Here is a 15,090-nt window from a genome sequence, read left to right as displayed (position 1 = left end):
TGTTGGTGGCATTGAGTGCGTGTGATGCCCGTGATGATGGTGGTGCTGTTAGTGATGGAAGCGTTGGAGGTATTGATTGTGCACGATGTTGATGATGATGGTGGTGGAGTTAGTGGCTGTGGTATTGCGAGTGAATGCGCGTGATGCACCTGATAGCAACTAAGGCGAAGATCACAGTGGTGCCGGCAGTGATTGTGCATGAGGCTCATGATGATGCTGATTATGACAACGATGATGATGTTGATTATGCAGCTGATCGTGACGACGACGACAATGCAGATGACGATGGCGTCGATTCGGAAGACGCTGTTTGCCTTCGCAGGAGGTGCCGTTGCCGCGGTAGCCCGGGGGACAGGAGCAGCGGTAGCTCCCGAGTGAGTTCTGACACACGCCGCGTCCCTGCACAGAGCCCCGGCCTCTCCGCACACTCGTCCACATCTGCGCACACGCGTACATACACACGTACACACACACACACACGCGTACATACACACGTACACACACACACGCGTACATACACACGTACACACACACACGCGTACGTACACACGTACACACACACACACACGCGTACATACACACGCACACACACACACACGTACGTACACACGTACACACACATACGCGTACGTACACACACACGCGTACGTACACACGCACACACACACGCGTACGTACACACGTACATGCACACACACACGCGTACGTACACACGCACACACACATACGCGTACGCACACACACACACACACACGCGTACGTACACACGCACACACACACACGCGTACGTACACACGCACACACACACACGCGCGTGTACGTACACACGCACACACACACACGCGTACGTACACACGCACACACGCGCACGCGTACGTACACACGCACACACACACACGCGCGTGAACGTACACACGCACACACACACACGCGTACATACACACGCACACGCACACACGCGTACGCACACACACACACACGCGTACATACACACGCACACGCACACACACACGCGTACATACACACACACGCACATACACGCGTACGTACACGCAGCAGCTTCGTGCACATTAGGGGGCAGCGCTTTCCCCTCCCGACGCGAGAGTGCAGAATAATGTTCATCACACGGCAATCGGACGGATATTTTCAATGCTCACGGTAGGAATCTAGTCCGATTAGCTGGAAACCCGAGTTTAATTTTTACGGGGTTTTTGTGTGTGTGTGCAGATGTAGTGGGTAGCAGTTAGCACGCTGCGCTACAAACCCGGGGACCAAAGTTCGATTCCCGCTCATGACCAACACCAGTGACGATTATCTGAACCGGTCCTGGTCCTCCCCTAGGTCGACTTAGCCTCAAATGAGCACCTGGTGCAGTGTATAAACATCGCCACCCGGGAGATAAAAGCAGCCAGGCGTGGTGCTGGCCACCCACCCCCTCGTGTGGCGTGTCGGCCTTCATAGGTGCTCGCTAACAGCACTTGCCCCAACAGTCTGTTCAGGCTATACGGGGATATTTGTCTTTGTTTGCAGTCGTTCGTGAGATGAGTGGCCATCAACTCGCTGGACCTAAGAACCAGGTGAAGAGTATTTGGCTGCTATACATTTCCACGTGATAAGCCACTCCCTTGCGCTATCACTTGTGGCCACGTCGCTTCTGAAAAAGTGCAAGAAAGCTCAGTGGGCCTTACCTAGTACAAAAAAAATAGTTCAGTTTTATTTTGTTTGTTTAGGTGTAATTAAGGGCAGTTGAACACCATGTTTGAACCAAATTGTCTAAGTAAAGCGGAATCATTCCACTCCGTAAAACACGTGAAACGAATATTTCCTATGATGCCATGTTTTTTTTTGCTTCGACAGCCTACTGTGAACACGTGCGCGCGCGCGAACATGAGTGCGTTTCACGCACGCGAGTGCACATGTGCGAGTGCGCGAACATGTGTGCGTTTCACGTGCTATTTACCGATGCACGCAGCCCCTTGGGCACGGAAGCCGCCCTGGCAGACGCAGGCGTAGCTGCCGAGGTTGTTGACGCAGAGGTTGCCCAGCTCGCGCCGACACGTCTCCTCGAAGGTGCACTCGTCCACGTCTCCGTGGCGCCACGGCGAGGTCGGTGGTCGGGTTTTGGGGGTTGGGGGGTGTGCGGAGTGGGACGGGTTCAGCGGAGATGGGCAGAAGCGACAGCGGCGAAACAAACGCAAAAAAAAGACATTGGGCCGTTTAAAATCAGAGGGAACAGGACTCGTCATTAGACAGGGTACAGGAGAAAGTAGAGGACGCAGGGTACTGAGAATAGGGGATATATGATGCATGTATGTTGAAGTTCTTTCGCACCGTACGTAGCCAGCCGTGCTGACCGCAGGTGCGGGGAAGGACGACAACACGAATGTATGCCACAGAGGTATTTCCAATGGTTTTTTTTTGGGTGAATTAAACACATTCCTGCGGAGGGAGCTGGTAGGAACGTTGGGTTGCTCGGTCAATGACCAGGGTCAACGGTGGTGTATTCCACACATATGCCCGACTGTGAGGGCGGGCACAAGCCGGCGTGAGTAGGTTAAACGTTGAGTTTTATAAGGGCACCACGGGGTGACCAGCCCCTCCCCACCCAGCTCCACCCCTCCCACCCCCCACCCAGCCCCACCCTCCCCACCCAGCCCCTCCCCACCCTCCCCACGCAGCCCCTCCCCTCCCCACCCAGCCCCACCCTCCCCACCCAGCCCCTCCCCACCCTCCTCTCCCCACCCAGCCCCTCCCTCCCCACCCAGCCCCTTCCTGCACGACGGACGGACACAATAATCCCCTGTGGGCAGGTGTAACCTGGCGGTTCCTACCAGCACAAACATTAATGTACAGTCCCTTTGTCAATCCACTGCTGGATGAAGGCTTCCCTACGCTCTGTCGGTCAGCAGGGAGTTGTTTGACTGGACTCACGCTCTGGGGGGGGCGGGGGAGGGGAGGTGTTGGGGACTGGTTCCGATGATATCGGTTCCGATGATATCGCTCGCCACTGGCGTTGGCAGCGATGGGGAATCTAACTCGGGTCGTCGGGTTCATGGTGCTCCTGACTACAGCACTCCTCTCATGCCCGTGCCGACAAACAGCGCTTCGTGTCAGCCGGAACAGTCCGGAACGCTGTTCCGGGAACATTTCTGGAACGCCGCGTAATAAAGAAATGCGGCCAATGTTTCAATTGCAGCGCCGGAGATGTCTGGATCGCAAGTCGGGTGTGGTGAACAGTTCCCTCCGGTGTGGTGCCAGGCAAACGCGAGTGCGTCGCCTGCGGTGGTGGTGGCGGTGGCGGTGGTGATGGTGGTGGCGGTGGCGGTGGTGGCGGTAGCGGTGGCGGCGGCGGTGGCGGCGGTGGTGGTGGTGGCGGTGGCGGCGGTGGCGGTGGCGGCGGCGGTGGCGGTGGTGGTGGCGGTGGTGGTGGCGGCAGTGGCGGTGGTGGTGGTGGCAGTGGCGGCGGCGGTGGTGGCAGTGGCATCGTGGCTGCGTTACCGATGCAGGCGCGGCTGTCCAGTGAGAGCACGAAGCCCGACTCGCATGCGCACGAGAACGAACCCGGCGCGTTGCGGCACACGCCCCTGCCGGAGCACGCCTGCAGCCCCGTGATCCGCGCCAGCGCGCACTCGTCCACGTCTGCACGCGCGCACACACAAAGATCCCCCGTATGATACAGGTTTTTTTGGGGGTTAGATCGCGTAAATATATATAAACGTGTCATTAAACCCGCCACCACCCGACACAGTCAACTAGTAGGGGTCGTCACGTAAACAGAACGTAGCTAATTCGTCACTAGTACAGCACTAGTGTTTAATGTAGTGTATAGTAGTGTAGTGGATAGTAGTGTAGTGGATAGTAGTGTAATGTATAGTGTAGTGTATAGTGTTGTAATGTATAGTGTTGTAATGTATAGTAGTATAGTGTGTCGTGTATAGTAGTGTAGTGTATAGTGTAGTGTATAGTGTAGTATACTAGTACAGCACACCGGTGTGTTGGAGAGCCAAGCCACAACATTTACAATCTGAGTACGACGTTTCACCAGTAATTACAACCAGCTTCATCAGGCGACAGCCAGATTTGTATAGGTGCGCAGATGTGATGACAACACTTGTGCACTCTTCTTGTGCAAAGTGGGGGGGGGGGGGAAGGATTAATGAATCAACGTACTTCATGCATGTGCCTTATGCGAGCCCATTGATCTTGTACTTCCATCCCCCGTATAGCCTTCACAGACTGTTGGGGCAAGTGCTGTTAGCGCGTAGCACCTACTAAGGCCGACGTGGCACACGAGGGGGTTGGTGGCCAGCGTATGCAGCAACGTCGATTTGAACTGCAATGCTCGACCGCCTGACAAGGCCAAACAAAGCAAGTTGTCACGTGGGCAAATATGGCAATTGATTTAGATTTTTTTTTGGCAAACCGGTACGTAGATTGAAAAGCAAGTGAAATTTTGAGAGGTGGGTCAAATCATTTTTTCGTCTCGCAGGACATTCATTGGCCGCGTTGTCTTCAGCAGCGTAGCTGGCTGTGTAGCGCAGCGTCGCTCCACATTGTGGTGAGTGACGCTGCATTGTGCTGCTCTTATCACACGTATGTTGGACTTCTTTCACACCGTACGTAGCAAACCGTGCTAATCGTAGGTGCGGGTGAAGGACAACAAACTAAACACAAAAATCAGTTCCAAACAAATGCGTTTTCAATCTAGAGTATTTAAAAGTGCATAGCTCCAGTGGTTTCCTAATATCGGAAGGAAGAACGTTCCAGACGGCCACAGAATCGCACCTTAAAGCACGCGATGCGGTGACAACCGTCGTTGTTCTAGCGCGGTCGTGTTGCGCTTCACAGTGCAGGACTTTGCTGCGCCGTGTTCAGCGGTGCGGCCGGCTGCGTCACTGCACGTCGATCTGCTGCGTCGCGTCACGCGTTGCTGCACCGCGCGGTACTGGTGCCACACTGCGTCGTGTTGCATCATGCTGTGCTGCGCTTTGTGCCGTCGTGTTGTACTACATCGTGTTGTGCGGTACTGCAAGGCGCTGTCGCCGCGTTGTGCCGCGTTGTGCCGCTGCACGCACCCTCGCACCCTGCGGGCCCCATGATGTAGCCACGCGTGCACTCGCACAGGAAGGAGCCGATGCGGTTCGTGCAGTTGGCGTGGAGGCCACACGGACCCGGTCCCAGCGAGCACTCGTCCACGTCTCCCACGGCAATGCAAGAACACACGGGGGAGGGGTGGTGGGTGGGGGGACCGGGAGGAGGATGAGAGGGAGGGGAGAGGGGAGACACAGGGAGAGGTAAGCGGCAGAGATGCAAGGGGAGATACAGGGATAGATAACAGGGGAGAGACAGGTCGAGACGAGATGGGAGTCAGGGAGAGAATAAAGGGGAGGTAATTTAAGAGATGACAGGGGAGATACAGCGATGGGAGTGGAGATGAGGGGAGAGGAGAGAGTGGTAAATGGGTCAGTCTGTCACTGGGTTTGCAATTACAAGTCGATGCTTCCTCCGCTCATGCCTCTCTCACTGGGATTACAATTAGGCGCTTCGTTTGAGCGATTCAAGTGTTACACCAGCAAATATTACCTGCTGTGACACATGGCGTAAATATGGAATTGAAAAAAAATAACCCATCAGTCGAGAGAACGTCCAACGGGGACTAAGTCGAGAGAACGTCCGACGCACCCAATAAAGAATGGCGCAGGGTGGTTGGGCTTGCGATAATTGGGCGCGAAACAACAACAACAACAATCCGAGACGTTGGCTGTCAAAGTTGGGGGGGAGGGGGATGGTGTGGGGGACGACGACACACGACTGGAAAAAAACGCCAAACGCGGAGCGACACCAAAAACGACGACGGCGAAACGAAGAGGCGGGAACGACGAGAGCGTTGGTTTTTTTCTGCAATTCCCGGGCCGACAAAGAAAATAAACGGAAGACCATCTCCGCGCGTCCCGTTACCGACGCATCCCGGCCCCTGGGCTTCGAATCCGGCGGGGCACGTGCAGTTGTCCCCCTGGCGGGTCGTGCCGTCCGGGCAGCCGCAGCCGCCCCCGTTCAGGGGCACCAGCTCCCCGGCGCACGGGTCCAGCTCGCCGGGGTTGACCGCGAGCTCCTCCACGGTCTCCACCGCCGTCTCCGCGGCGGTCGTCCCGTTCCCCTCAACTGGGGGAGCTGGGCAAGTGGGGAGGGTCAGGGGTTAAGAGGACGGAGGTGGAGCAAGCTCTGTAACGTCGGGAGCGGTGGTGTAGCGGTTAGCGCTACGAACCCGGCGGACCTGAGTTCGACTCCCGCTCGCGGTCGACACCGGTGACGATTATCTGAACCGGTCCTGGGCCTTCTCCTAGGTCGACTCGGCCTCAAATGAGTACCTGGTGCGGTGTGTAAACATCGCCACCGGGGAGACAAAGGCGGTCGGGCGTGGTGTTGGCCACACCACCCTCTCGTGTGTCGTTCTGGCCTTCATAAGTGCTACTCGCTAACAGCAATTGCCCCTTCAGTCTGTGAAGGCTACGCGGGGGATCTTTGTCGTTGTCTTTGTGTTGTTAATAAGTTGTGAATACATAGCCAAGGACGTGCCAGAGCTTGCTAGGTCTTCGAAAGCTGGGAATTTGAACCCCCCCCTCCTCCACACTAGAGATACTTTTCATTCACCTCTGTGCTCCCCGTTGACTAAAAACGGCTCTAAACTTCGTTAGAATTGGGCTTCACACACCCCACCAATGCAGCCACGCGGCGCAGTGGTGACAGCGTGCGGGCGACTTGCATTCGGAAACGGCTGCGAGTTACAAAGTCCTGAGCAGCGGTCGACTCGCTCGTTCATCCCTCCAGGGTTGATTTTTTAAAACATGAGGACTGCTTTGTGTGTCGGGAGGACTGCCGGAGGATGGGGGGAGACGTGCGATGGTGCTGGAGGGGGGAGCGGAGGGAGAGTTGTTTCGAGAAAAGTGGAGAGGTTGTGGCCGAGTTAGGAACGGGGAGGGGGGGTGGGGCTAACGCCGTTTCAGTCGGTGACCGGACCTTGACAATTGGACCATCTGGGAGTGATTTCGGGGCCAGAGGGGAAAACAAACGAGAAAGCCTCCAAAAAATCTGGTATGTGCACATGGACACGCGCACGCGCTCACGCACGCACACATGTGGGACTGCGTCCCACTGCCGGTTGTCGGTTGATGGACGGAGAATTATTTCTGGTCTGGTCTGCGCTGCGCTCTGCTCTTACGACCAAGTGAAGTATTTCCATTCGCATCGGCAAATTTTTACTTTTCCCATTTAAAAACATCGTTTGAACGAATTAATAGAACCATCTGATGAGAGGAGAACTGAATAGTAGTATTAGCGGAGTGACGCTTGAGAGGCATTTAACTCCGGAACATAATTCCGCACACAAAAATAGAACTTAAGAGTTGTATGGCAGGAACCAAAAGATAGTGTGATCGGCCAATCATATATCAAAGAAAGTTTCGTGGAGTCTCAAGACTCCTTTTCAAGAGGGTCCTGCATTGGGATGGTTTTGACGAGCGCTTGGCTACATGTGGAAGGAAAAAAATGCACGCACGCACGCACATAAAGGATAACATTCAACATCCGCACAGATGGATGTGAGAATCTACTTGCTGTACTGCCAGTGGTGTGGCATGGTTGTTGACGTGTGCCCTGGTGCAAGGAACGAAATGGAACCTCCTCTACGTAACTGGGCGCCTGGGCCGCTCCGGCCCATTGGCCGTGGTGCAGTTGCACCGCCTGTACACTTTTCATAGCTGCAGCACTGGGTACTGGCATTTTCTGGCCACCCCGACAGCATCGCGAAGTTCGAAATTTCGCTCATCGGCGTGATCCACCAACCGATCACAGGCCGTGTGTGTGCTGGTGACGTGTGATTGATGAGGGCGAGTGGGTGGGGTGGATGGTGGTGGATGATGGGTGTTGGGAGATGGAGGTGGGAGACGAGGTGGAGAGAGACACGTACCCTTGATGGGTTCTGCTGCGGTGTCTGCCACGCTCCGGATCACGTCGTCGATGTCGGCCAGTTCCTGCGTGCACACACGCCAGCGCGCGTCCGCACGCACACAAAGCTCAATCAGGACGCGAGCAAAAGTGCACGCACAACAGAGGTCGCAAACGGGTTTCGTTCCCTACCCGTACCCTACCCGAAATGAGTGACAAACGGTGACTCACCAGTGACTCACAGCCTACCCGTACTCGTACCCGGCCGCACCAGGGTCGCAAACTGGTAGCCGGGTATCAGGTAGGGTACGGGTATCGGGTACCCGTACCCGGCCAGGTACGGGTAGCCGGGTATCGAGTAGGGTGCGGGTATCGGGTACCCAATTGCGACCTCTGACGCACAAAGCCGCGCTACGGTAAAACCTCTCGAAGACGGACCCATGGGGGGTTGGGGAAGATCTCTTTGTGTTCTGGATGATGTCTGGCATCCTGTGGGTATCATAAGCAGAGGCAGGCCCGTTCAACATAGGAAGCGCAATGCCACGTGCGTGTATCATGAGAACAGTTTTCCCACAAGCAAGGCACGGCCAGATGGCTGAGGGGTCGAGCGAGGAGCTCGAAATTCGAGAGGTCGCGAGTTCATATCCTGGCTGCGGGTTGACTCAGCCCATCATCTCTCCAGGGTCGATAAGTGTGCGCTAGTTCTTTGCGGGGAAGTCAACGTTAGTTGTCCTATGGACACTCTCCACAGGGATAGGAATTCATCTTCTTGGTTCTTTCGGTAAAGTCACGTAGAAGGGAAGTAATAAAATAATAAAAATAAAACATAATATAATATTTCTCACGATGTTTCGGCCACAACGCAAGCAGCCGTCCTCAGGTGAAGAACAGGGTGTCGGAAAGACAGCGTCTGAATGAAACCACCAAGCTTGGCAGCGTATATTTAAGCTGGGTTAGAGGAGGAAGGCGCCTTGACAAAGGAATTTGCTTATCAACAGATGAATTAAGCATATTTATGCAAAATGCAGATATGGGATTAGTCACTACTTGTGGAATGTGTAGGTGGTGGGGGGGGTCTCAAAGTCATTATGCTCGTGTATTATGTAGGATTAGCAGTAATAAAGGGAGGGAATTTTAATAGTAAGGAGCTGCAGCAGTAACAGTTCTATTTCTGATGGTCTGAAATCCTTCTTCTTGGTTCAATTTCCTCCATCGTGCTCTGGGCCGGGAATCACCTCCGAGAAAACAAAGAGAGGAGCTCTCTGCTTCTCAACGTTTGTTTGTATAAGAATCGTGAACAGCTGCACACTGGCGGAATGTCCCCGTGCCTTCACCCGCTCATACTCCAAGCCCCTGGTGAATGCAGCAATCTTGTCATCCCGGGAGCATTTACGTACGCACGTGGGGGGGGGAGGTAAAAAGTGCGCGTGCGTACAGGGAGGGGGGGAGGGTATTCTTAGGTTTTTTCGGTAAAGTCACGTAGGTAAAAAATTTAAATTAATAAAAGTAAAAAAAAATAACAACGTTTCGGAAGCAACACAAGCTTCCGTCTTCAGGTGGAACAGTCACAGCACGATAGAAGACTGAAGCTTGTGTTGCTTCCGAAACGTCGTGATTTGTATTTTATTTTTTATTTTACTTTATTAATTTTAATTTTTACCTACGTGACTTTACCGAAAAAAACCTAAGAATATGAATCTAGGGGGGGAGGGGTCAAGTATTGACATATTTTTGCGTACCTACTAAATGGATGGCCCCTTATCGATCAAGAGACACAGCAAGGAATTGTTTTGCTCACTATTGCTTTTCCACGCAGGTATTTATGGAGCCATTAAGAGCAGCAACCCCGATTTACGTCGGGGATGCGTTCTCGAAATGCGCGACGAGTATTGAAAAAAACGACGTAAAATCGAAGCGATTTTTTTCCCCCTCTCCAAATCATCACCAAAATCACCCAAATTCTTGTTCTCCGCTTCAACAAAACAATGCACTCCGCGGTAGGTTTCTTTCGATGCGCGACAGAACTCTTTAAGGCTGAGTCGACCTAGCGGATGCCCAGGACCCATTCAAGTATCGCTCGCCACTGATGTTCGCCGAAGGGAATCGAACCCAGGTGGCGCAGCTTCGTGGCGCTGTGCTCTAAGCACTACGATACATAACAAAGACAAAGTTACCCCCAATAGCCTTAGCAGACTGTCGGGGCAAGTGCTGTTCGCCAACAGCACCTACGAAGGCCATCAACACGCCCGGCCCCCTTTGTCTCCCCTAGTGGCGACGTTTTTGACGCACCGCACCAAGTACTCATTTGAGGCTGAGTCGATCTAGGGGAGGCCCTGGACCGGTTCGGATACAATCGTCACTGGTGTTGTCCGTGAGCGGGAATCGAACTTGGGTGGTCGGGTTTGTAGCTCAGCGTAGCGCTAACTGTTGCTCCACCGCTCCCCACACAATACACACACGATACACACACACGATACACACACACACGATACACACACACACACGATACACACACACACACGATACACACACACGTGTCCTCTGTCAAGTGCTTGCATATTGTTAATGCAGTCACATGATGCCGTGTACCTATTGTGATGGCAAATTAGTGCTGCTGTATCATCTATTGTGTGCTGATGTGTGACCTGTACGCCCTTTTCCCTGTTTGCGCTGTGCCATCGCCTGTTGTGTGTGCACTGTTGTGTGTGTCTGCTGTGTGTGTCTGCTGTGTGTGAACTGCTGTGTGTCTGCTGTGTGTGAACTGCTGTGTGTCTGCTGTGTGTGAATTGCTGTGTGTGTCTGCTGTGTGTGAACTGTTGATTGTCGTGTTTAGTTTGTTGTCCTTCCCCCGCACCTCCGATCAGCACGGTTGGCTGCGTACGGTGCGAATGAAGTTCAGCATACAGTACATATGTCCTGTATGTTCTGCCGTATCATCTCCCATGTCATGAATCTTCTCCTCTTGTGCCCTGTATCTCATGGTTTCCAGTATCCACTAATCTGCACCATATATCCTTTATGGCCCATGCCCTCTGCTGTGTCCTGCTTTCTGTACCGTGTATCCTCCACGTGCTGTATCCCATGTGTCCCCGCACCTCTGATCAGCACGGTTGGCTAGGTACTGTGCGAAATAAGTTCAACATACATACATCACACGTCCCATATTCTCAGCGCCCTGTGTCCATTGCTCTGTGTCCCGTAATCCTGTGCGATGATGAGTCCTGTTCCCTCTGCCCCTCTGCTCCGTGTCCCGTATCCTCTGTAAGTCGGATACTTCGTGGTGTCCTGCATTCCGTCCCGTATCCTCTGCATCCTTTGCTCTGTCCCGTTTCATTCGCGCCCCGTTCCCTCTGCACGATGTCCAGCGTTCCCCGTGTTCCTTTATCCCGTCTGATGATGCGTCCTGTTCTCCCCTCTGCTCAATGGCCTGTCATCCCTATCTCTGTTGTACCCCATGGCCTGTCATCCCTATCTCTGTTGTACCCCATGGCCTGTATCCCCTTGCGCTGTGCACTGCCGGGGTCCTGCCTTTGCCTCCATCTATCCACCTACCTTGGCCGACCATCCCTGCGCCACGGGTCGTGGTGCTGCAGGCAGCTGCTGCTGTGCCTCGACAGTAGACGCGCACAGCACCACGCAGAGAAGCAGCAGCATCTTCGTCGTCCTCTTCATCGTCTTCATCATCATCCTCCCCGCGCACACAGGCGCAACCAGGCGGAGACAGCTGTAGCTCCAAACACAGCAGCCAGGAGCAGCAGCAGCAGCCAAACTCGAGCCGGCGTAACTGCGCGAACGCACGGAGTCAAGCCTCTTTCTTCCCGATGTTAAAGAGTTGATCCGAGTGACGCACGAGTTGATCAATGTGACACGCGTGAACGACTTGAAGCTTTCGTCTTCTTGCCGCGTCTCCTTTGATTGCGTTACTTGAAACAGGAGATGATACTTGAGGATTCCACGCGATGATGCTGCGTTGGCGTTGGTTGATGATCGCGAAGGCGCTTTGCGAGACAGAGGCGAGGGCTAAGCCGATGTTGGTGTTGTGCAGCAGGCAGCTGTAAGATTATGCCGGGACAGGACTAGGATTCGAGGCTGTGGTTGATGTTGTTGTTGGGTGGTTGGTGTTGTTGTTGGGAAGAGGGGGGGCTGAGGAATGGGGTGGGATGGTAATTGGGGGAGGGGTGGGGATGTGCATGCACCACCACCACCACCAACCCCATACAACTTCATTCTTACAACTTTGAACACAACCACCACCACCAACCCCCCATCGGCCACATGCCCTTCCAAGCATTCCTGCCTCGACTCCCCTCTGAGACTCTCCTCTGAGACTCTCCCGCTCATAGGAAGTGCATGGGAGGCTGTTTGTCGTCAGGCTGACGATGTCCATGACAACAAACACCCGCTCTGCGCTCGACATCGTCAGCTCTCGGAAGCTAAGCTAAGCAGGCGTTGTGAACCTGGATAGCGAGACGGTGCTTCTGATGGGGCGACCACCACCACCACCACGTGCCTGCCTTCGCTAACCTGACATGACCATTTTGGGTGAAGTATGGTGGAAAATATCCCCCACCACCACCCCCCCGCTCACGATCCGCATGGCGTTGGCATCCCCACATTCTAGATTTGAAGCTTTCGTAACTGCAAGGACTCATATTCTTAGGTTTTTTTCGGTAAAGTCACGTAGGTAAAAAATTAAAATTTAAAAAGTTAAATAAAAAATATCATGCTGTGACTGTTCCACCTGAAGACGGAAGCTTGTGTTGCCTCCGAAACGTCGTGATTTTTATTTTATTTATACTTTTATAAATTTAATTTTTTACCTACGTGACTTTACCGAAAAAACCTAAGAATATGAATCCCCACATTCATCAGTGGATTTATATCGTATCGGGTCACTGCGACGTATGTTTTCACGATACGATAATTTCCACGATATGACGATTATCGCGATATCGTTTCCCCATACGTTACGTAATTGCGTTTTGTATTGCGATCGCTGCCGCCGTGTTGTACTTGCCAGTCAGAATAATAAAGATTCGATGGCGAGTTCTTCAACCGCAGTTCACCGAGAATCAGAATTTGCATTTCGACTGGAGGAATCCGATGAGCTATGAAGCTCTTTTTTACACGCAGATGTCCAAGATAATATTATCACTACAAATACAAAAGTGCTCGAAATGCAAGCTAAATGGAAACCATCAAACCGATCATCACTGACTCCATGTGCTCACCACGAGGTCCACACACACACACAACACGTGTGACCAACTATTATCGTAATGAATTGGCAATTACAATTAGATAACACAACTGCGCATCATAGCCAGAACGCTGAAACCGACACCCATCCCCCCTTGGCTCCCTGTTCTGACGAACATTCTTGCAACCAAATATCCGCAGAGATTTGCAAACTGAAAGGGAGTTCGCACGTTGTCTTGCCAACTACAACCACCACCAAGACCTCACCAACGTCCATCGCCGCCACCAACTAAAGTCCCGATACCCCCTTTCTGGGATGGATGGCGCTGCTGTCCCCATACCCTAGAATCTCACCCAGATGCGGAGGAACGCCGGGCGACGAACAAAGAGTGGAAACAACGCGCACGACCGGAATAACAAACACCTCCAATCGAGACCCAAACATCATCGCGACTCCTGGCTTTGATATTCCTGCTCCTCCTCGAAGACACCAGAGTTACCATCAACTGTATCAGAACATCAACAGGCCAATGCGCACATCACCAACTTCATGCAACCCAAGCTATGGCCCGTATAGTTAAACCCACAGTAAGTCTGCGCTCCTTCAAGGGAGGAATCACAAAACTACACGAACGTTCCGCTCCTGAAGCGCTCTTTCGTCGTGGCGAGCAAATCTCGACATTAGCAATTCACTCCTGAACCGCATTGCTTCCATTCGCAACAATAGAAACATAGAATGGAAATAATAAAATAATAAAAATAAAACATTATAAAATAATTATCACAATTATTTTATTATGTTTTATTTTTATTATTTTATTGACTTTACCGAAAGAACCAAGAAGATGAATCCCTGCAGTCACGAAAGCTTTAAATCGAAATAGAACATAGTTAATTGGCCGATTAAGCTAAATAATTGGCTAACGGGCCAGTGAAATGATTGTTGATTGCTCAAGCGGTGATTGTTGATTGACCAGCAAGTGATTGGTGATTGAACCACCATCAGGTGGAGTGGATGTCTAAGTGGAGGGAATAACAGGTTTGGTTCACTTGCCGCACAAAGCCAGACTTGTGTGCGCTGTTTGCAGCAATCGTCCTGCCCTACTCTGGAACCAAACCGGGTGAGTTGTTTGTTTTGTACGGATACACACTTGTGTTCTGCAGTTTTCGCATACTCCACAGTACAATTGCATACCTGTCAACCCATACGGGTTATTCTCATATTCTTCTACAGGGAAAATGAGTTTTCAGGTCCATACAGCGTACAGCCGTTTCAATGCGGGCAAACTTTGTTTTGTCTGTTTGTGTTTCTCCCTTGTGATGGGACTTGGTAGGATGAACGTTGAGATTTGGAAGGGCACGGGGTGACCAATAAGGTCTGAATTGGTCTGTAATAAGGTAGGGCACTCATGGGGTTTGACAGCTATACAATTGTAAGTTTATAGGTCCTCAATCGGGGTTTCATTTAGGACTGTATAGATTATTCTGGAATGTTGCTTAGGCTGGCCTAAGTAGCGGCGTTAAGGCACGACCACTATAGGTGCAAGGTCCGTCTATCCATAACCATACCCAGTATCACTGCCTACTTGTTACAAACCAATGCAGACCTCATTGGTCACCCCGTGCTCTTGATAAATCTCAACGTTCAACCTACAAAGTCCCACCACACAAGGGAGAGACACAAATTGACAAAAACGAATGTTTGGCTCGTATCGAAACGGCTGCACGCCGCGTGGACTCTGGTGAAGACTCAACGTTCCCTGTACACAAATTACGGGGTAAACCGTACGGATCGACACATGCGTTATCCTTCACGTGCCGTGCTCGTTTAAAGGGCGTCTTGGCCAGGGCACAAACATCGGGCGAGGTTAAACGGGGGCGACGGCCTGCATCGAGCAGTGGATCGATCACGGCTGATGATGATGATGGTTGCGTATAAAGACACTT

General features: G+C 52.5%; 1 protein-coding gene across 1 annotated transcript in view; it reads right to left on the bottom strand.

Annotated features, from left to right (window-relative positions):
* LOC133350928 (neurogenic locus notch homolog protein 3-like) overlaps positions 1 to 12,099 on the bottom strand; it is a 32,105-nt gene extending 20,006 nt beyond the window's left edge. The window contains 8 exon segments of the mRNA XM_061565770.1: positions 315 to 402; positions 404 to 438; positions 1,961 to 2,086; positions 3,499 to 3,639; positions 5,076 to 5,198; positions 5,959 to 6,171; positions 7,967 to 8,030; positions 11,497 to 12,099. Of these exon segments, the coding sequence (XP_061421754.1) occupies positions 315 to 402; positions 404 to 438; positions 1,961 to 2,086; positions 3,499 to 3,639; positions 5,076 to 5,198; positions 5,959 to 6,171; positions 7,967 to 8,030; positions 11,497 to 11,631 (925 nt within the window). The 5' untranslated portion in view covers positions 11,632 to 12,099.
* Positions 12,100 to 15,090: the final 2,991 nt, after the last annotated feature.

The sequence above is a fragment of the Lethenteron reissneri genome, chromosome 35 (genome assembly GCF_015708825.2).
Source record: "Lethenteron reissneri isolate LAM-NWPU_2019-01 chromosome 35, ASM1570882v1, whole genome shotgun sequence".
In the NCBI taxonomy this organism is placed as follows: domain Eukaryota; kingdom Metazoa; phylum Chordata; class Hyperoartia; order Petromyzontiformes; family Petromyzontidae; genus Lethenteron; species Lethenteron reissneri.
This window is presented reverse-complemented; position numbering and strand designations above follow the sequence as displayed.